This window comes from Hemicordylus capensis, chromosome 1 (genome assembly GCF_027244095.1).
Source record: "Hemicordylus capensis ecotype Gifberg chromosome 1, rHemCap1.1.pri, whole genome shotgun sequence".
Taxonomy (NCBI): Eukaryota; Metazoa; Chordata; class Lepidosauria; order Squamata; family Cordylidae; genus Hemicordylus; species Hemicordylus capensis.
The window spans coordinates 20049754-20072431 of NC_069657.1; the positions used below are offsets into that span (position 1 = coordinate 20049754).

A 22678-nucleotide genomic window follows, 5' to 3' on the forward strand; every position below is an offset into this window, starting at 1 on the left:
CTTGGCCCTCCAGCTGTTAATCTTTATTACAGTCAAAGACCAGCATCAAGTATAGGCTCCAGCTGTTGTTGAACTACAGCTCTTACCCAGCCACAATAAATTGGGGCTGGGGGTGATGGGAGTTACTGAATTACAACAGCTGGAGGGCCAAGTATGCCCACACCTGATCTAGCACATCCAGTTATCATAAGCCACACAGCATCTGTCAGTAGTACATACAGGTAAGAGGTGGGCCAAACCTTTGGCTGAATTTGGGGCAGGGGTTGGCAGCAAAAGGGTGGGACGAAAGTACTCATCCCCTTTCATAGTCAGTGGCAAAGTATATGGTTCACATGTAGATGGTCCCAGCATCTCCAGTAAAGGATATCAGGTAGCAAGGCTATTTGGCCTGAGACTCTGAAAAGTTGGCAACTATCAAGAGTAGACAGTGTTGGTCTAGATCAGGGATTCTCAGCCTTGAGTACCCAGATGTTATTGGGCAACAACATCCATAATTCCCAGGCACAATAGTCTTCAGCTCTTGTGGCTGGGGATTATGGGCACTGTAGTCCATCTTGGGACCCATGTCTGAGAACCCCAGGGGCTAGATGGACCAGTGGTGTGACCCTGTAGAAGGCAGCTTCATATGTTCATACATGTGCACAACGTATCTCGGTGGATTGTGCCCTGGCTGCTCCTGATCTAGCACATCCAGTTATCATAAGCCACACAGCATCTGTCAGCAGTACATACAGGTAAGAGGTGGGCCAAACCTTTGGCTGAATTTGGGGCAGAGGTTGGCAGCAAAAGGGTGGGACAAAAGTACTCATCCCCTTTCATCTTTCTGTGCTGCTGCAGCCTGTGTTTTGCTGTGGCAGAAGTGCAGGGCCACCCATTTCCCCCCAGAATGCCCCTCGAAACAATGTTATATAATGTTGTAGTGTTGCTCGGAGAGACATTCTGGGGAAACCAGCCACCAAAATGGACCCTCGTCTTTCCCCACCTGCATGGGGCATCAAAAGGTGAGAGCCCCTTCCACTCTGCTCTAAAATCTTCCCCATTGTTCTTTAGACAGATGAGGACATTCCAAGGTAATCATGTAGTTATGATGATGATGATGATGAATATTTATCTACTCGCATGTCAAACAAAAAAGTTCACAAAGCAGCTTACATAGAAAATGAAATAAAATTATTCCCTGTCCCAAAAGGGCTCACACTCTAAAAAAAAACCCATAAAGGTAGACACCAACCACCACCACTGGAGAGATGCCGTGTTGGGGATGGATAGAGACAGTTGCTCTTGCCCTGCTAAAGAGAAGAGTCATCACTTTAAAAGGTGCCTGAAATGTACATCTCTAGGCGGTGGTGCAATCCAGAAGAAGAAAGGGTATGTAAAATTCTGAGCAACATGGCACCTTCTCTGCTTTCTGCTCTCTTACTTTGCATTAAAGCTACTGAAGCTCTGACTTGTGAGGGCATGTCTTGTGAGGTCCACCATTAAAAAATTTTTGTTTCTTTAGTAAGCAGAAGTAGAAAAAAGTTGGTGTGGAACATTCCTCCAGGAGTCAAGCCCCTGTATCTATGGTCCAGGAAAACACAGGAAGCTGCTTTATACCAAATCAGACCATAGGTCCATCTAATTCAGTATTGTCTACACAGACTGGCAGCGGCTTCTCCAAGGTTACAGGCAGGAGTAAAATAGCATAAAATAGCACAAAATCCTTAAAATAAACATATACATATACCTAAAAATGGCAATTTTAAAATACACTCATAACTTTGAGACTCTTATTCTAAAAACCAGATAACAGTACTTAGCAACTATTATGGAAATTACTGAATCTTCATCAGCTACTAAATACTTTACAAGGAAATCCCCGGTTTTTCCCTTCAGATTATTTAGCAGGGGATTAATGAATTGCTGTCTTACATCCTGGTAAAGTGGGCACTTTCATAGAATATAGGCCATTGACTCAATCTCCTGGCCGCAAGGACATATGCGCTTTTCATAGGGCAATTTGTTATACTTCCCGTACAATAGTGCTGATGGGAAGGCATTAAACCTCGCCCTAGAGAAGGCCCATCTATGATTACATTGAGTAATCATGAACAAATAAGTAGCTGGACTTAAATCTGTCTTAAGCTGTACAGATTTGTAAAATTGTGGTAAAATGAAAAGAGAAATAAAGCTTTTTTTTTAACTTGGCAAAGATGCAGTGAGAAACTAACGATTCAGCAGAGCCAGTTATCTTGCAGTAAAGCCTATTTGCATTAGAAATACCTTTACATGAAAATGCATTATGTAAAACTTGAAACAGAGATTTTTATTTTTATTGTTTGTATTCAGAAGCCCCTCAGAATGCAAGCTCCTAAGCTGTAGCTTACTTAGCTTGTACTTAAGTCTGGCACTGGCAACTGTATGAATCGAAACTTTTCTGGAGTCACACAGTTCGCTGGATCCAGGCCTATGTGTGCTAAAAGGCAACAAAACATTAGAAAGGTAAACTTGAAAAAAGGACTAGTCTCCTAAGAGCTAAGAAGACACGAAATACATTTTACCTTTTTCTTCTCATCCAGCGTAAGTTCGGATTTGCCCAGGACATAGGACAGCTTGGCAAGGGCTGCTTCTGGTGTCATATCTGCCCCTGCAACCACTCCCATATCCTTAAGTGCCTGTAGTCAAAGCAAATGCAGTTGGAACCAGCACATGGCTCAAGGGGGTTTTGCAGGCTAAACATATTGAAGCTCTTCTCACGATCAGTGGGAAGAGCTTCTGGCAGATGATCATTCGTCTATAAATGAGATAATGAGCTTCCCGCAGACGATCATGCCTGCAGACCTGGGCAACCAGATCGGCCACCCACACGACTACAGGCTCTGTCATGGAGCCGGTGGGGGCTGCGGGGATCGGGGGCTGCGTGGCCCCCGGAGGTTCAAAGATGCCCCACGCGAGCGCAGGAGAGACCACCGAGGCCGAGAGGCTGGCTGCAGCCTCCTGGTTGGGGATCTACTCGTGTGTTGCTGTGTACTGCGGCAGCACATGAGCAAAAGAATAAGGTTAACGGAATGCTCACTCTGTTAACCTCATTTAAGGGGAGGGGGAATTAGGCAGGCTAGCTGCCTTGGAACCACCAGGCTTGCCCGCAAGCCCGGTGGTTCCCACAATCAGTAGAAAGCGGGCTAGGCTCCTTTAGCCCACTTTCTACTGATCGTGGGAATCGCTTCATTATTTTTATGCATGTCTTTATCTATAAAGCACAGAATGCTGGAAGGATGCAAGAGGGCTTTGGATAAAATCCAAGACTATAAATGAGATAATGCGATTTCATTGTGCTTTTGAATTAGATTTGTAATGTTGCCTTCTTAAGTTGTGGACCATTTTTTCCTTCGTCATCAACAGTGGCTTGCTCACAGAGTCATGGGTTTGTTAAGCCTTTGCTTTAAAAAAAAAGTTTCCTTCTGATTTCCTATGAGATGTGGCTTGGCTGTTATATGTGGCAAATGGGGGAAATCCAGAATTCATTTTGTTCACCTCTTCACACATTAGCCATAAACTTAAGATATTTTAAGCACATTTTGTTCACCTCTTCACACATTTCCACATTTTGGCCACCCACACGATTGCTGGCTCCATCACGGAGCTGGTAGGGGTGTGGCAGGGATTGGGGGCCACCTGGCCCCTGGGAGTCCCAGCATGCCCCGCGCATGAGTGCACAGGGCATTCTGGGGAGACCCCCATGCCAGGAGGCTTGTTTTAGCCTCCTGGTCAGGGGTATCCTCGTGGGTTGCCACGGGCAATTACGGAGGCTTGCCGTGCCGCTCCCATTGCAGCCCATGAGCAGCAGGGACCGGGCTGGATTCCCTTGGCTCGGTTCCTGCTACTCATCAGAATAGCCTCATAGGCTAGTATCACACTTCTAGAGGGAACCATTTCTAACTAAACTGAAAGTGTGCCTTTGATATTTCTTACATTAGTTTGTAGCCAAGCCTAAATACATGTAAACTGCAATAAATACATATTGTTCCTGTTTACTGAGGTCTCCATCTCCTTCTCCTTTCTCTGATGTCTCTCCTGTGTCAAATTTGACATTCTTGGGGCAGCGACTGCCCACTTGTACTTCGCAAAATGTCACACACAACTGTCATGTTAAATAAATAATAAATCAGCAGCAGCAGCATCCTTTTTAATTATTACAGTGAGAGGTTCAACTATTTTCCTAAAGCAGAACTCTGGACCAAAACACTTCTAGAAACTGCCCTGAGCCATTTTGGAAGGGCGGTATATAAATAAAATAAATAAATAAAATAGATCAAGCCAAGCCATAAAGCAATGTAATTCAGCATTTTATTATAAGGAAGCAATAATAAAAGGCAAACAGGTCGAACTTTGTACCTCACTGTCATGGTTTAGATAGAAGATTCAAAAACCCACATCACTAATTTTGAAATGGTACACTAGTGGGAGAGGCTGGCCAACTCTGGGCAAAACTGGACATAATCAGACAAAAATAGCATTTAAAATTTGGTCTGGTGCAGCCCTAAGATTTGACACTGCCACTTATGCCTGGTTCTTATCCTACTCATCTAATGGTATCGGAGGTGCTGACATTAATTTTGCCACCCACTTTGAGCCTTTTGGACACACTCCATTGAAATCCAGATCACCATCAATTATCTGGGAGAGATGAGAATGTAGCTGTGTGCCATGGTTTCTTACTCCAGTAACAACAACTATTGTGCAGTAATAACTTCCTAATGGCACAGTGGGAAATGACTTGACTAGCAAGCCAGAGGTTGCCAGTTCAAATCCCTGCTGGTATGTTTCCCAGACTATGGGAAACACCTGTATCGGGCAGCAGCAATAGAGGCAGGGGCGGATTAAGCTTTTTGCTGCCCATAGGTTTGCCTTTTTAAAAAAATAAGGTAAAAGGGGGTACTTTCTCCTTGCCCACTCCACCCTTGCTGCAGCCACCGCTGCCCACAGAGAGGGGTGGCAAATTTTGAGGAGGGGGGAAATTTGGTGCTCCTCAAATTTTGCCACCGTAGGCAAATGCCTACTCTGCCTCTCCATTAATCCACCACTGGATATAGGAAGATGCTGAAAAGCATCATCTCATACTGCGCGGGAGGAGGCAATTGTAAACCCCTCCTGTATTCTACCAAAGACAACCACAGGGCTCTGTAGTCACCACCGACCCAACGGCACACTTTACTTTACTAATCATTAGTCGGTCGCCTTTGACCAAGTCTTTATGCAGCAATGCTAGCCAGCTTTAGAGTCCTGAATTAGAATCCATGATCTATCACTCAGATGTAGATTTGTATTTGCATATGCAAGTTATCCCAGCACATGGCATATGGGGCGCACTGTGCAATAGGTAATTGTTTCCACCCCCCAACAACTCTTTGCCACCCGGCTCCACCCCACGCTATTATTTCGCATTAGGATCCAATAGACAGACTTCAGGGTCCTAGTAAAAAAAGGTAGATCCTGCAAGTCTTTTGCACACACTCCTGGTTTAAAGCATAACAGCAAGATAATTTATCTAACCTTTCCTGTGGCATATAATGATGAAACAGTTCCTCGCAGACACTGAGTGCAATTCAGAATCACCACATCACGATCCGTTGCTTTCTTCAGCTCATCTAGCAAATCCGGGCGGTTATTGGGGGCGTTTCCACTGCCATAGGTCTCAAGTACAATTCCCTCCATTGGGCTCTGAAGAAATGCCTTCACCTGCATTAAAGAAATGTGAAATAAACTATTACAGTTCAAAAATCTTTGCCATGATCAACATTTTGTCTCCCACCCTCTTTTTATTGATTGATTTATTTGATTTGATTTGATTTCTATACTGCCCTTCCAAAAATGGCTCAGAGCAGTCTACACAGAGAAATAATAAATAAATAAGATGGCTCCCTGTCCCCAAAGGGCTCACAGTCTAAAAAGAAATACAAGATAGACACCAGCAAAAGTCACTGGAGGTACTGTGCTGGGGGTGGATAGGGCCAGTTGCTCTCCCCTTGCTAAATAAAGAGAACCACCACGTTAAAAGGTGCCTCTGCCAAGTTAGCAGGAGTTTTTAAATTTCAAATATAAGGTCATCAGAAGAAACCAGCGGATGTAATTCAGTTTCTTATTAACTTTACTGGTGGCATGCAGGACAATTTAGTTTATTCTCATAGACAATCCAAAAGGGTGTGTCTGCCACACACAGGTCCCTCAATAATGGAGTGTTCCATATGTGTTTCCCCGAAAATAAGACAGTGTCTTATATTAATTTTAGCCCCCAAAAATACACTAGGGCAATTAGCGGTACATCAGAAATTACTGCTAGGTCTTACTTTCGGGGTAGGTCTTACTTTCGGGGAAACAGGGTATATTCAAAAAACCACAGAACAAGAATACCACCCTGTATAAATATACATTACTTTAACACATGCAGATTAGTGCTCGTATATACTGTATTTACCTGAATCCAGAATTAGGTTTTTTTTTCCAAGTTCTTCAATGGTAGAAATTAGGGGATTGTCTTAAATTTAGGGTCCTCTTTCATTTGGGTAAATAGCATAACGTATTCATAACTCATATTTTAAAATGGGGTTGTCTTAGGGTCATCTTAGATTCGGGGAAACATCTTCTTATTATGTGTACTTATTGTCAAGAGCTTGGGATATTTATTGTTACCTGCCTCAAGCTCTTGGGGTGGGATGGGCTATATCGATATATCGGTCTATTAGGACTGTGTATTGCATCAGCTCTTTATCTGGGTCTGAGGCAATGCAAACCCTATCAGCCATGAGACTTGCTGGGTGACTCTGGGCCAGTCACTTCTCTCTCAGCCTAACCTACTTCACAGGGTTGTTGTGAGGCGAAACCTAAGTATGTAGTACACCGCTCTGAGCTCCTTGGAGGAAGAGCGGGATATAAAATGTAAACAACAACAACATGTTGCATCCTTTTCCTGGTGCATCACTGGGCAAAAAATGGAGGCACCCTTTAATTATAGGGCATAGCCCTACTAGATAAAATAGACAGGCAGAGGAACAGAACTACCAGGGTTCCAAGGTGTCCTTGGAACATGAGCCACTTCACCCTTGGGAGCCACCCCACTCCTGTCCCGCTCCTGCCATCCAGCCAGCCACTCCTGCTGCCACCGCTGCCCGCCTCGCACGCACGTGGCTCCACCTCCACCACCAGTCGGCGCATCTTGCTTCCAGCCCCTGGGCCAGAAGCAGGAAGTGCTGGCAAGCACAGTGGCGGGCAGGCAGAGTGGCAGTGGTGGCAGCAAGGTGATATCGCGGGTGAGCTGGGGAAGTATGTGTGCCACTGGGGGGCCAGGGAGACAAACCCAGGCCCTCACTACGTTAGCTATGCCCCTGAGATAGATCAATAGACAGGCAGGTAACAAAGAGAGCAAGATGGATAAGTAGGGGTTGGATATACTGGGACGGGCAAGTTGATCAGCACCGAGTGCCACAATAAAGTAAAAAAAAAAGTAATATGTTTTCATTATGGCAAGTCAAAAATAACCGGTATAAACTGGGGAGGGACACCAGGCACCTGTTGCAGGACACAGAGAGGTTACTTATAATTGGACGCTAACTGGCATATCTTTGCATGGAATAATAGAGTTGCAACAAACGCTGCTCATAGGAAGCTGCCGTATACTGAGTCAGACCATTGGTCTATCTAGCTCAGTATTGTCTTCACAGACTGGCAGCGGCTTCTCCAAGGCTGCAGGCAGGAAACTCTCTCAGCCCTATCTTGGAGAAGCCACAGAGGGAACTTGAAACCTTCTGCTCTTCCCAGAGCGGCTTCATCCCCTGAGGGGAATATCTTGCAGTGCTCACACATCAAGTCTCCCATTCAAATGCAACCAGGGCAGACCCTGCTTAGCTAAGGGGACAAGTCATGCTTGCTACACCAAGACCAGCTCTCCTCCCTCAATGCTCCTTTCCATGAAATAGTACATGTCTTGCTTGAGTCTACCGGCAACTACCCAAAGCCCTAGTGCTGCTGAACTGAGGCTGGAGCTACAGTTTGCAAATCCTCCCTATGTATTTCTTGGCAAAGCAATGTTGCAGAGTGTGGGGAGGGGGAGGGATCTGCAGTAGGGCAGTGGTCAGGAGTGGGAAGAGCTTAACCCTTTCCGCACCTGTTCACCTGCAACTTCCCCCTCCCCACAGTCTCCCCCCACCCCAGTTTCTGAGAGAAACATGAGGATGGAGTCCCAGCTGGGGGGAAATAAGTGGGTGAGGAAAGGGTTACATGCACGCTTTCTGATACTTCTTCATTGAAAATGAGCTGCTCCAGACCTAAATGGCCTCAGGATTATCAACACTCTCTCAAATGTATTAAAAAGCAAAATAAAAGATAGATGCTTTACATTTATGTATTTGTCTATCATATTTATATACTGCCTGATATGTGTACCTCTAGGCAGTATACACAGTTTAAAGCATTATAAAACAGAGTAAAAACTAAACAATGCCACAAATTAGAACAATTTCATGAGATAAAAACAATTTAAAAGTTTAAAATTGGATGGGGGGTATAGAAATGTAATAAATTAAAAAAATAAAATGTCAGTTAAAAACCTAAGGGAACAGATGTGTCTTGAGAATCTCCCTCAAAGCAAATAGAGAAGGAGATGCTCTTATTTTGACCGGGAGCATATGTCCTGAGACGCCATCCAACGAGCCGGTGGCAACCATAACCGGACCTCTCCGGATTATCTCAGTAGGCAACAGGGTTCATAACAAATAAGATGCTCTCTTAAGTACCCTGGACCCAAGCCATTAAGGGCTTTATAGGTAATAACCAACACTTTGTATTTTGTTCGGAAACATATTTCCCCTCCAACTTTCTCCCTGGAACCTGGGCTCCTGCTCCATTAAGATTGACATGAGAGCATTCTGAGACATCTTCCACATCTGAACGAGTGTTGTGGGAATGCTGATTACAAAGAAACTGCTCTGGGAAAAGCAGCGATGCACAGGCACTATGGGAGTAAACTGTATGAGATGGAGTTCCAGTGCATCGACCTTTTGCACCAACTATCCTAATGACCACTAGGGGCATTGGGAGTAGAGGCAGCTAGTGGGGGTCTCCTTACCTGTCCCTGCTTGCCTCTTCTCTATGACCCCTGCCTTGACTCCTCAGGTGCTTCCTGTATTGAGTCAGTCCTCTTCCTTTCCTCCTAGAGAGAAGATGGAAACATCTCCCTCTCTCTCCCTACCTATTCATTATGTAGCTGATAGATAGGATAGGTCTTTCCTATCTCAAATGTACTCCACCAATAAATCAATTTAAACTAAATTCTCTACAGTGATCTCCATGCGTGTTCCTTAAATAGCTGCAACAACTAAACTCTGCACTATGTAACTGGAGTGGTTGCTTCCTTGGACTTCGCTAAAATAATCACAAACCCCAACACAAACCCCTGCCTTTTCTCACTACTCGTTATATGTAATCAGAATTCCCACACTTCAGTGTCATCATAGTTTTTTTCTTGAGATGCTCTCAGAACCGTAGGCCTGGGAGGGAATGACTGACCGCGGCAGCTGTGATCCCCGGGAAGATTCGCAGTAGCCCAACGTTGCTGTTCATGTTGGTGTGGATCTCAAATTTTTTGGTGTTGCTGGCTCTCCAAACAGTCTCCCAGTTAACTGTTAAAAGATAACAAATATCCTTCATTTAATAAGCACTCCTTCCAACTCCATTGCTGAATCTACCTCGTGTGAAGTGTCTGACAGCATCTTATTAAAGTTTGTTAGGAATGAAGTCGAAATGCAGGTAACTGCATTCTCTCACATCCTTCCCTTTTTAATTTTCCTTTCCTATGCATCTACAATGCCTACAACTCCTCGGGATCTCTGAGGTCTTCTAATCCAACCTCCTGCTCCGAGCAGGAATCTAGTACAGAATCCCTGATGGATAGCCATCCAGCCTCCAGCCAAGGAAAGACCACCACTGCACAAGGCAGAATGTCCCAGTGTCAACAACCCTTACACTTAAGAAATTCTTCCTAATGTCTATCCTAAATCTGCTCCCTTGCAATTCCAACCCATTCGTTCTAATCCTGCCCTTAGCAGGATTAGAAGAGAACAAGTCATCCCCTTCTTCTGTGTAACAGCCCTTGAGATATTTGAAGACGGCTATCATCTCTCCGCTTAGTCTTTTCCGGGGATGTGCACGGAATGCTTCGTGAATATCCCAGGGGGTGGGGTGGGGTACCTTTAAAAGTAGGGATGTCGCTATAATGGAGCAGATGGGTTCAAAGAACCCAGGTCCCCAAGCTTCTGAGGGCCCCCAGCTCCACCCCTCCCTATTTTCTTCATTAGAACTTGCATTTTGGGCCGTATAAAAATGTGTTAAATAAATAAATAAATAAATAAAATTAGCCCCCCTCACTACGAGGGGCCACCAGGGAGAGGGGCGAACACGGGCCCCCTCTCCCCTAGCTACGCCCCTGTTAAAAGGGGGCAGGCAGGTTGTACTTGCTCCTCCGGTGAGCCACTTCCGTCCCTTCGTGGCGCTGTCGTTCATTACATCTAACTTGAAAGCAGCAGCAGCTCTGCGGCTCTCCCCTTTAAACTGCATGCTCCTCTCAGCAGCCCTCATGCGGCGTCAGCATGCAAATGGTGTCCGGTGGCACATGTGTCAGATTTTAAAAGCGCTGCGATAGGGTGGAGTGGGGGCAATGCACCCGAGGAGCAGGTACGGCCTGCCTGCCTCCTTTGAAAGGTACCCCCACTGAAACATTTCAGCTGCAGGAGCCAAAAGAGGTGCTGAAATTATTCAAGCACATCCCTAGCTTTGCTTTTCCAGGCTAAACAGACCCACCTCCTTCAGCTATTTCTAACAGGATTTGGTTTCCACACTTCTCACCCTCCTTTGAACCTATTCTAGTTGTCCTCCTGAAAACGTTGTGTGCAAATCTGGGCACAGTATTCCAAATGAGGTCTGACCAGTGCAGAGCAGTCTCCGCCTTTTGCATGTCTTGTTCTCTTAAGAAGGGAAGGGCAGACTTTGTTTCGTTTTCTTTATTTATTTAATTTTATTTAACACATTTTTATACCGCCCCAAATGCAAGTTCTCTGCGCGGTTTACAAAACAATAAAAACAACCAATAAAAAGACTAAGAAATTTCAACAATTAAAATTTAAAATGTTAAAACTATTAAAACTTAAGGCTTCCAGGAAGAGGCGCTCTTGTCCCTGGACTTCGGCCCCCAATCCTCTTTAGTCTGTCCTGGGTGGTGTAGTTTGTGCCCTCAAGACCCTATGTGCTAAAAAAATGATGCTTAACTGGCAGCAGGGGGCCTCCAAAGACCTTTAGTTCTAGGCTCCAGAATTACCTAGGTGCAGCTCTGCTTCCAGGAGCTACTTTTCACCTTTTTTTCTTTCTTTTTCTTTTTCTTTTTGGTCATAGCTTTGAGAGCTTACCAGCATGGAACAGCTTGGGGAGGTGGAGTCAGTGACAAAATGGAGGCTTGGGGAGGCAGAGCCAAATCATAAAATGGCAGTTTTAACAGAAATTTACGTTGACAGAATAAGGGATGTTAACATCAAAACCCCTGAATTCCAGGAGAATTCTGCTGCAGGATAGGAGGAGAGCGGCAGAGAAATTCAAGGCAACCTTGATCACTCAAAGAGAGCGAAATTAAAAATGGCTCAGCCACACCCCCACTCAGCCAACCAACAAGATTCACAGTATTGGTTGGAAAGGAAGGGAGGGAGGGAAAAGTAGGCCCCAAAGCCTAGAGAGCTCCTTCAGATATGTTCAGGAGGTACCAATAGCCCCCAAGCTACCCAACGCCCACCCCTGATGTAACGGGGACGGGGTTCTAGCTCAGTCGTAGAGCATCCTTGGCAGTGGTAGAGCATCCAGGTAGGGTTGGGAAAGACTCCTGCCTGAAACTTGGAGAGCCATAGCCAGTTAATGTAGCCAATCCTGAGCTAGATGGATCAATAGTCTGACCCAGTATAAGGCAGCTCCCTCTGTTCCTAAAGCACTGTGTACACGGATGGTGCAAAATAATCAACATAAGAAGAGCCCAGCTGGATCAGACCAATAGTCTATCTTGTTGAGCATCCTCTTTCCCACATTGGCCTACCAGATATCTCTGGGAAGTTCATAAGCAGGGCATGAAGACAACAGCCCCCTCCCACCTTTGCTCCCCAACAACTGACATTCAATGCTCCCTTGCCTCTGAAACTGGGGCTCCCATATAGCTGGCCATTCTAACAGCTGTTGGTAGATTTATCCTCCATGAATTTGTCTAATGCCAGCTTTAAAGCCATCTAAGCCAGTGGCCTCACCACACCTTGTAGTATACAAAAAGTACACAAGAAACATATTCTGATATTTTAATCTAAGCTTTAAATACAATCATTTTAGCATGTGCCTCGGGGGGAAACAAACTCAGCAAAGCCACCTTGCCAGGCATCAACAATGTGACACATATTTCACACATCTTTAAAAGACAGATGTTGTTACTCTTACCACTAATCATCTCCAGAGTTTATAATGCAGTTACTAGTGATTAAATAAAATGGCAATGATTCAATTAAGTGTGATTATACGTTGCATGCCAGATGCCAGCTGTTTAACTAATAGTCACTCTCGAGTTCCATTACTAAATGCCAAAACGTTCATTATTAATTCTGGAAAAGCTCACTATCCTTACGTGTCAGATCATGGTGTGTAAATAATCTTAAAAAATGAAAGAAAGCTGTATCCAAATACAGAGAGAGAGAGAGAGAGAGAGAGAGAGAGAGAGAGAGAGAGAACACTGGGGCTGAAAGACCAAAGGAAAGGGGTGCTTAGAAGCTAAGTTTGTAAGCAAGCAAAATACGCAAGACTGTGTAGAACATATACACTACTTGTGTGGTGTGGAAGTTAAGGTGAGCACCTTAACTTACAGTCTCCATCTTTTAGCAAATGAGTGAATTTGTAAGCACCTTTTTCAAAAAACTGAATGTGTTTTATTTTACATATTTATTATGTGTTTGTTTTACTTAAAATATTTATACCCCACCCCTCCAGTACACTACTGCTCAGGGTGGCTCACAACATGAATAAAACAGATACAGTGTAAAATAAGAGACTAATAAAATTTTAAAAAAACTCAAGTTAAACAACTTTAAAGCCCAGGTGAAAATGACAATTAAGATTACAATATTTTGAGTTTCAAATTAAACGTGGTTTTAAAACTATAAAAACTAAAGAACCTACCAGATATGAACTTACAGAGCACCTAGAAGTATACTATAATCCCTGCTAAATGGGCAAAAAAGCATCTCAGGTGGTGGTTCTCTTATATTTATCAGGGGGAGAGCAACTGTCCCCAGAGATCCAGCATAGTGTTCTTTCCAGTGGCCATTGCTGGTTGTGAACCCCTTTGGGACAGGCAAGCATGTGTTGATTTCTTTGCTATGTAAAGTATGCTATTCTTTGCTATGTAAACTTTTCTTGTTGAAAAGCTGCATGTAAATATTCTTAACAATAATATGTGAAACTTTATTTGGTCTTTTTTTTTTTTTTTGGATACTTGATTTGGTCTTCCTGGTACCCCAAAGTGAGAACAAGGCTTGCAAAGGATGGAGAATGACCATACCAGTCGCACAGCAGCCTGAAGACATGACTAGTTGAACAACAAAAATTAAGAGTCACCCAAGTCTGATAAGGAATTGACATTCAATCAGCATCTCTACTTTATGGAGCATCCAAATCTGGCCCAATGTGAGGCACTGAGAGCACTCTAAAGTAAAGTAAAGTATGCCATCAAGTCGATTTCGACTCCTGGCGCCCACTTAGCCCTGTGGTTGTCGTTGGTAGAATACAGGAGGGGTTTACCATTGCCTCCTCCCATGCAGTATGAGATGATGCCTTTCAGCATCTTCCTATATCACTGCTGCCCGATAGAGGTGTTTCAAACCGCCAACCTTCTGCTTGTTAGTCATGCATTTCCCCAGTGCGCCACTTAAGGTGACTTGAGAGCACTCTAGGTCAATCCAATCCCTCCCTTTTCTCAGAAGCTCAGACTTAACCATTGAGTAACTGCTGGCGTTTTTCTGACAGTCCATAACAAAAGATAGCAAGAAGGGCAAGGATTACCTGCCTATAGTTTGTGTGGAACACTTGAATAGGAGCAAGCTGCATCCCGAGCCTTAATGTAATCAAGACCCTGTTTTTAAGCATTAAGGGTCATTTCTAGCATGGGTACATGCCTAACCCTGCCTCCAGGGCAAGAATTCTCTATAAGAGACGCCCCTCTTTTTCCCCTCAATGCCCACAGTGTGTTTCTTGTGTTTCCCAACCTGCACAGTGTTTGTGCTTTCCCCCCTCCCCTTTGGACACTTTTGTGCACCCCAGATCCAGCCCGAGACTCTGGTCATAGTGTTGAGGAACTGGTGGCGCTAAGCTACCTTTCCACTGCACCAGAGGTCTTGCTGACTTGGCCCTCTTTCCTTTCCCAGTAAGTTCCACCACTGCTAAGGTCCCCTGTTCCCTCTAAGGAGTGCGCGCACGCTCACGTGTTTTCTGATGTCCGCTCAGTTAATTTTAGATCCCACTCAGGTTGAATTAGGAAGGCCCCACTCTGAATGCATGTGGGCGCATACTGCCTTGATATTGCCTCCCAGAACAAAACTCATTCCACACAGAGATGGGGGGGAAATTAGAGGGACCACTGCTGAGGTCTTCCTGAAGTGGGTCAGCCTGAGTCTTTGGGGACTTGCATTCTGAACCGCCCAGGACCCTCAGCCACTTCCAGAACTCCTGGTAAAGCCTATCCATCTCCTTCTACCCCGAGAAGGACAATCAACAGCCTTTGAAACCAATGAGCTCCAGATAGGCAGAACTTAGGACAGGTAGGTAGACTGCTGTAACTCAGTCTCTAGCTGCTTTCTTGTCTTTCACCCCCATCTCTCTCCCCCTCCCCTCTCAAGCTTGCATTCAATAGAAACCAATAAGTACCAGGATCTTGGAGATAGCCACTTCTGTCTGGCTCTTCGATAGGTAACCAGATACAGTTTTAATCTTGTGTGCTTCTGTTCAATAGGCTTAATCTTTGTTTCTGAAGAAACCTTGTCTTGAGTCTGTTACTCCTATTTGCAACATAGGAAGCTGCCTTATACCGAATCACACCATTGGTCCATCTAGCTCATTAGGTTACAGGCAGAGGCCTCTCCCAACCCTATGCATGCAGATGCTCTTCCCAGAGCGGCCCCATCTCCGAAGGGGAATATCTTACAGTGCTCACATGTAGTCCACCATTCAAATGCAAACCAGGGCAGACCCTGCTTAGCAAAGCGGACAATTCATGCTGGCTATGAATCCCCACTGGCACTATATCGGGCAGCAACGATATAGGAAGATGCTGAAAGGCATCATCTCATACTGTGTGGGAGGAGGCAATGGTAAACCCTTCCTGTATTCTACCAAAGAAAACCACAGGGCTCTGTGAGCACCAGGAGTCAAAATTGACTCAACAGCACACTTTACCACAAGACCAACTCTCCTCCCATCTGGGTATCCTAACTCTGACCAGCTTTTACCCCACGATCAACTTTCCAACTACCTTATACAAGACCACTACTGAGGCTGTTTTCTATTATAAACAGCACATGGCTGCAGGTCCAAAACAGACCGGGACTACAGTAAAAGAGATGGGGGGGTTGTATGCCTCCACTGTGCCCCCCACCCTGGGTGACAAGGAAAACTCTCATTTGTGCTAAAGAAAAATGGCCCTGGTGAGCTTGAAATGATGCTATTAAGGCCACATATGTCACTGGTTTTATCTAGATAGAAAGAATTAAGGAAGCAGAATTAAATGATGGAATCTGAAGATAGTTTATTTGCATAATCATAGGTGAGGTTTTGGCAACAATGAAGAGGTACTTAGAAGCTAAAATAGCAGGTTGACTTAGGAATGATTGGCACAGCATTCTCCCCTATATAGTGATGGGCTAAATTATACAATGATTGTGATTGCAAAATCTGAGCCATGTGAGCAGAATGATCAAAAGGGAAATCACTGATCCACTATCACACAACTAGGAGTGTATTAAACAAAATCTCCACCTAAAAGCTGGAGGATGAAGAGGAACTACCATTAATCCATCAAGCTTCGCAATGTATACTCCGACTGGCCATGACTCTCCAAAGTCAGCAATGGGTCATAGGAACATAGGAAGCTGCCTTATACTGAGTCAGACCATTGGTCTATCTAGCTCAGTATTGTCTTCACAGACTGGCAACGGCTTCTTCAAGGTTGCAGGCAGGAATCTCTCTCAGCCCTATCTTGGAGATGCCAGAGAGGGAACTTGGAACCTAGATGCGCTTCCCAGAGCGGATCCATCCCCTGGGGGGAATATCTTATAGTGCTCACACTTCTAGTCTCCCTTTCATATGCAACCAGGGTGGACCATGCTTAGCTAAGGGGACAAGTAATGCTTGCTACCACAAGACCAACTCTCCTCCCTGCTACCTGGTCCTTCCCTGCTACCTGGCATCCATTTAACTGGAGATACCAAGGTCACCAGGAGTCTACACCAACTCAACGGCACAAACAAACAAACAACCAAGAGCTGAACCTTAGCCCTTCTACATGTGTGACATACAGACTAATGCTAAGCCATGGACCCTCTTTCATGAGTGCATGCCTTCACATGTACCACCTGTGATCATTAAAATCCCTAAAATGATCATGTGTAGGAAGTCTCAGAAAGATGCACACTCCTGGTAGGCCTCCTGAAACCCTTGCATAGAAGTGGAAATTCCAACAAGAACAGCTTGTCTTATCACTAGGACACTTTGACAGGACAAACCATATTCTATGGCACCCAGCAACCACCTGAGACTCCAGGTGGTTGCAGGTCTCCAACAGCCTACAACCAAACCCTACCATTTGGTCTACAATGTCTTCCTTCTGCTGCTTTCCTCCACTCTCCCAGCTGATAGGGCACCAGGAACCAGGTTTCAGACAGTCAACTGCCAGGTTGCTGCTCTACTGATGGAACTCTTCCTCCCTTATACAATGAGCCCCACAAATCTCAACATCACCGTTGAGATAATAAAAAATGTACACTTGACTGCAATGGAGAAACCAATTGCGTATATCAGTCTTCCGTCAGATAAGAGTTCAGCAGAGCTTTTTTTTATTTTTAAGTTGAAGATAAGCACTCATATTTCATTAAAATGTCACAATGCTCAAGTTATCTTCTTTGCAGCAACTGTGGATTAGTTTGTTTTCAGCTTCAATCAATTCCACCCCACCCCCCACAGCCTGGCACCAACTTCCCTGGAAGGACTTTCTTTCTGAGTGGATGTAGTGAAGAGTTATTGCCAAGTCTTCGTTCAGAATACATCCTGTCTAGTTTTGGAAGCTATGTGGGTATTTAATGCTTTGAAAAAGCGTGAAACATAGTCTCCGAGATGACACAGTTTGGCACTGAACATCACTGAGAGATTGCCAAGATTAAAACAGATCATTCAAAGAGGGCAATCAATCCTCTCATAAGAGTTTCTGGAATTTGCAATTGTTCTACTGATGAGTTCATTACCACACAGATACAGAAGGAGGCACTCCGCCTATGAAATTTGAAAATTTAAATCCAAACCCAGAAATGTGCTATGTATGTTACGCTGCTAAGCACTATTCTGTATCAATAAAACACTGATTTGTATGCCGCCTAGAGATTTACATATCAGGTGGTATAAAAGTATGATAAATAAATAAATAAATAAATAAATAAATAAATAAATGCCACTTATCCCTATATGACAGGGAGAGTCCCTATTTTTGCACATCTATTCCAGGTTTTTTTAAGAATGTCTTTTCAAAACTGACTAAGCATGTATATTTGTGCAATCAGTTGCCAAGCATGAGATTTCAGCCCCTTCCCCCAAGTCTCCAAAAGTTAAATCTAAATGCAGGAGGGACAGGACAGATGTTCTTTGGCTTGAAAACAAATGTACATACACATTTGGGTACAGCACACATCTAGTGTACAGTCCAACATGTCACATGACGAGGTTTATTTTGAATGAATAAAGCTGCAGTCCAAAACATGCTTCCTTGGGAGGAGTAAGTCCAATACAGTAGAGTGTGATGTCCAAGTAAAGATGGATAGGACAGGGGACGTACCTCTCAGGACTGGTTCAGAGATCACGTGGAATCTCTGCTAAAACCAGGCTCAGCCATCCTTGCCCAAGCGACTGCTTTTCCCTAAGTTAAAATAAGCTGAGACTGATTGTGACATCTCAGTTTATTCTTGCTTCAAATATGCTGAGACTTCAAACGTTGGGTTCATATCTAAGCATATTTTTTTTATTTTTTTTATTTTTAAAATTATTTATTTATTTGATTTCTATTTGAAGCAAGAGTGTTAAAATAAACCAAGATTGGTTGGTTCAGATGCCATAGCCAACCTTGGCTTATTTTAACCTAGATCACATGGGGATGGGAAGAGGAAGTACACATACCTGAGGCTCAGAGATTTCACATGAAGCCCAACTTTAGCCAAAGTTCTGCGTGACATCTGAACCAGCCCTCAGCATAAAAATGTTTTCACTTAAGGGATGTGAATGCCTCCTACCATATGCAGCACCAATTGATTAATTAAAAGAGTTGTATACTGCCTCTTCTATCTCTGCAGGTTCTCAGGAGCAGCAACAAAACACATATCACAAAGATCAAAAACAAACCATAAAGCAACAGAACAAACCAGCAACTACAGAGATTAATACACTCAGCAGAAGCAATACCTACTCCCCAGGACGATTATGTTACAGTATGGGCCTTGTGAAAAACCCCAGGGCTGTGAATGACCTACTGGGCAATAGTCCTGAAGAATTCTTAGTCAGAACCAAAGAAATGCATGTCACAGTAGCATGAAGTCTGGTGGGGTGGGGGATCTATCTATGCTTTCCAAAAAGTCCAATATGAAGTCTAATCTAGCCAACTGGCTCATTCACAGCATTTCTGTTGAACTTTTTCTGGCACAATGAAACAGGCTTCAAGCAACCTGTTCTGACTTGGATAGGTTGGCGGTTTGAAACACCTATATCAGGCAGTAGTGATATAGGAAGATGCTGAAAGGCATCATCTCATACTGCACGGGAGGAGGCAATGGTAACCACCTCCTGTATTCTACCAAAGACAACCATAGGGCTCTGTGGGCACCAGGAGTTGACACCAGCTCGATGGCACAACTTTACCTTTCCTTTCCTTTCCTTTAATCAAGTAGTTTCTAACCCAACTTTTAAAGCAAGAAGTGCACAGCGGCTCACTTTTTAAAAAGCCCAGATTGGCCCTTATGGCTATTTGAGAACCACTATATTAAAGCAGTAGGCATCTCTGAGATCCCTGCCCACCAGAGAAAAGAGCTGGTCTTGTGGTAGCAAGCATGACTTGTCCCCTTAGTTAAGCAGTGTCTGCCCTGGTTGCATATGAAAGGGAGACTAGAAGTGTGAGCACTGTAAGATATTCCCCTCAGGGGATTGAATCACTCTGGGAAGAGCAGAAGTTCCCAAGTTCCCTCCATGGCAACTCCAAGATAGGGCTGAGAAAGATTCCTGTCTGCAACCTTGGAGAAGCCACTATGGCATGCAAAAATTAAGCAGGGAATGGGATAGAGATGCAATAATGAGGAAGAGCTTCATCTGCTTAACTTCTGCCTGTCAGGCTGATGAGCCGTTCTCCAAGACTTTGGAATGCTCTCCCAGTGGCCATTCGCTCCTCGGACTCCATCACGGCTTTTAGAAAGCTTGTTAAAACTTGGCTTTTTATCCAGGCTTTTACATAATCGTTTTTACTGCTGCTTCTGTGTGTTTTTACCTGTTGTATTGTTTCTATGCTTGCATTTTATAGATTTTAAATTTGGTTTGTTTTTATATTTTTTAGCTTAATATTTTTATTGTCTTTTTATTGTATGTTTTAACTTTTGTAAACCGCCTTGGGGTTGTCTTTTAACGAAAGGCGGTATATAAATGTAACAATAAATAAATAAATAAATAAAAATAAAAAGATGCACGCGTCCAAAGGCATGAGAATGTTCACTAATCCAAGCATGTTCCCAAAAGCAGTAGGCTTTGGTTAGGCAACATGCTGGAGCCACATTGCACAACAGGTTTAAACTCATTCATGCAAAGGCACAAGCAACCTGTTCCATCAAATTAAGCTGCTTCAAAGGGCCAGGAAAGGGAGTGGACATTTGGAAATGCCTTCCTTGGAGTAAATAAAATTGATGTTTTACATCAACTGGGGAGGTCCATAACTCAGTGGCGGAGCATATCCTTTGCATGAAGCTCCCAAATTCAATCTCTGGCCTCTTTGGCGAAGGGCTTTCAGGAAACAGGGCTGGGAAAGATCCCAGAGTGCCTGATTTCTTGGAGAGTTGCTGCCCGCCAGAGCAGACCACACTGAGCTAGCTGGACCAGATTCACAACACACGGGAGGGAGTCTTGGTATCTGATGTGATTATTCTCTCCCCCCGCCCCCGCCCATCTGTCAACTTGAAACAAAGATGTTAGTCACTCAAAGTCCATCAGGCATACCTCCCATGTGTTGTGAATCTGGTTTGTATCAGACTGTCAGCACACAAGTTCTTAAGAGGCAGTGCTTATAATTCAAGTGGCAACCATCTTGAACCAAAATAGCATACTGGGGGCGGGGGGGGGGGGGGCAGGATACTGCTGTCAGAGTCCTTTAGGATCCCTTCCCATATGATGTGAATTTAGTTTGTATCAGACTGTAAACACAAACTTTAGTACAACACACACGCACGCACACACAGAGAGATCTCTTAAGCTTTCTTCCCTTAAGAATGTTATGCTAGAAACCATGTATTCTATCTAAGAAGCTGAAAAAGAAGAAACTTTAATGATACAATTCCATAATGCCAGTATGCATGTTCCGGACTTTGTTTCAAAACACTGAGCAGGAAGAAGCAAGCATTATTTGCTGAGGTCATGGGCACCAGATATGAACCCAGAGCATGGTCTAAGGCAGGGCTGCTCAACTTCAGCCCTCCTGCAGATGTTGGCCTACAATTGCCATAATCCCTGGCTGTTGGCCACTGTGGCTAGGGATTATGGGAGTTGTAGCTCAAAAACAGCTGGGAAGGGGTGGATATTGTTGAGCAGGCCTGGCCTAAGAGCACATGATACAGCCACCTTCCTGAAGCTAAGCAGGTCTTGGTGTGGTTCAGTACCTTTGTGAGAGACCCATAGGAACATAGGAAGCTGCCATATACTGAGTCAGACCATTGGTCTATCTAGCTCAGTATTGTCTTCACAGACTGGCAGCGGCTTCTCCAAGGTTGCAGGCAGGAATCTCTCTCAGCCCTATCTTGGAGATGCTGCCAGGGAGAGAACTTGGAACCTTCTGCTCTTCCCAGAGCGGCTCCATCTCCTGAGGGGAATATCTTCCAGTGCTCACACTTCTAGTCTCCCTTTCATATGCAACCAGGGTGGACCCTGCTTATCTAAGGGGACATGTCACAAGACCAGCTCCTCCTCTCCATACTAGTGGTGGCATACCCATGTATATGTATGGGCATACCCATGTATGCCACCACTGGGGAAGGGACTGTAGCTCAGTGATAGAATATCTGTTTTGCATGCAGAAGGTCCCAAGTTCAATCCCTGGCATCTCCAGAAAGGGCTGGGAAAGACCCCTCCCTGAAACCTTGGCGAAGCCGCTGCCAGTCAGTGTAGACAATACTGAACAAGATGGAACAAAATGGTCTGACTCGGTAGAAAGCAGCTTCCTAGGTTTCTATTTAGTGCATGAAAATGCAGTGCCCATGAAGTACTCTGCAAATGAGCTCTGTTCTCCCAGTTGCATGCTATGAAGGCAACCCTGCCGACCAAAGGCAGGAGAATTCTCACTAATCCGAGCATGTTCTCAAAAGCAGTAGGCTTTGGTTAGGCAACATGCTGGGGCCACGCTGCAATACAGGTTTCAACTCATTCACACAAAGGCGTGCAGCCGCTCTAAGCAGCGACACCTCCCTAAGGAGGAGTGACAGAATTCCCAGTTATGAAATCAAACCAGAAATGCAACTTTCAATGAGTTCCAAGCTCCAGACAAACAGCAACGCTCTCTTCTTCTCAGCCCCTTTTCTGCCAGGCTCAAGCAAGCCAGCTAACCCCATGACATAAGCTTGCACAGTATTCACTCCAAATGCAGGGATGCAGCCAAGAGGTGGAGAACCTTTAACAGCCTTTGGGTGGAAGTTCTTAAAGAAAGGCAAGGCAAGACACAGACTTCCCTTTTCCTGGCGATGGTTTCTTGCAAGATAACTGACGCATTTAAAAGAGAGAAAGAAACTATTCCATCTAGATATTCATCTGAAGAAGGAAAAGATTTGCTTAAAACCGATGGTTCACACTGAGTTTGGCCTTGACTCAATGAGAAGCATCACATAAGAAGTAGGTTCTAATTTCAGGCACAGATTTCCAAAATGATCTCAAACAGAGACAAGAATTTACTTAAGAACAAGAATTTCTTTCTGAACTTATCACAATTCTAAGCAGGAAGCCATAAGACAGAGTATTCAACCAGTACGAGGGACCAACAGATTCCTCAGTAGAAATCTATGAAGGACCCAGTACCTTCTAATACGCCTGTGCCTGCTCAACTTAGGCCCCCTCAACTGTTTGGACTACAATTCCCATAATC

General features: G+C 44.4%; 1 protein-coding gene across 2 annotated transcripts in view; it reads right to left on the reverse strand.

Moving 5' to 3' along the window:
- The window catches only part of ASPG (asparaginase), a 115383-nt gene that overhangs the window by 59826 nt on the left and 32879 nt on the right, over positions 1-22678 (reverse strand). For both annotated transcript variants that reach the window (XM_053288575.1, XM_053288651.1), the window contains exons 7-9: positions 9541-9653; positions 5533-5718; positions 2541-2654 (exon numbers count right to left, since the gene is read on the reverse strand). In XM_053288575.1, coding sequence (XP_053144550.1) covers positions 2541-2654; positions 5533-5718; positions 9541-9653 — 413 coding nt within the window. The remainder of the gene's footprint in view (positions 1-2540; positions 2655-5532; positions 5719-9540; positions 9654-22678) is intronic.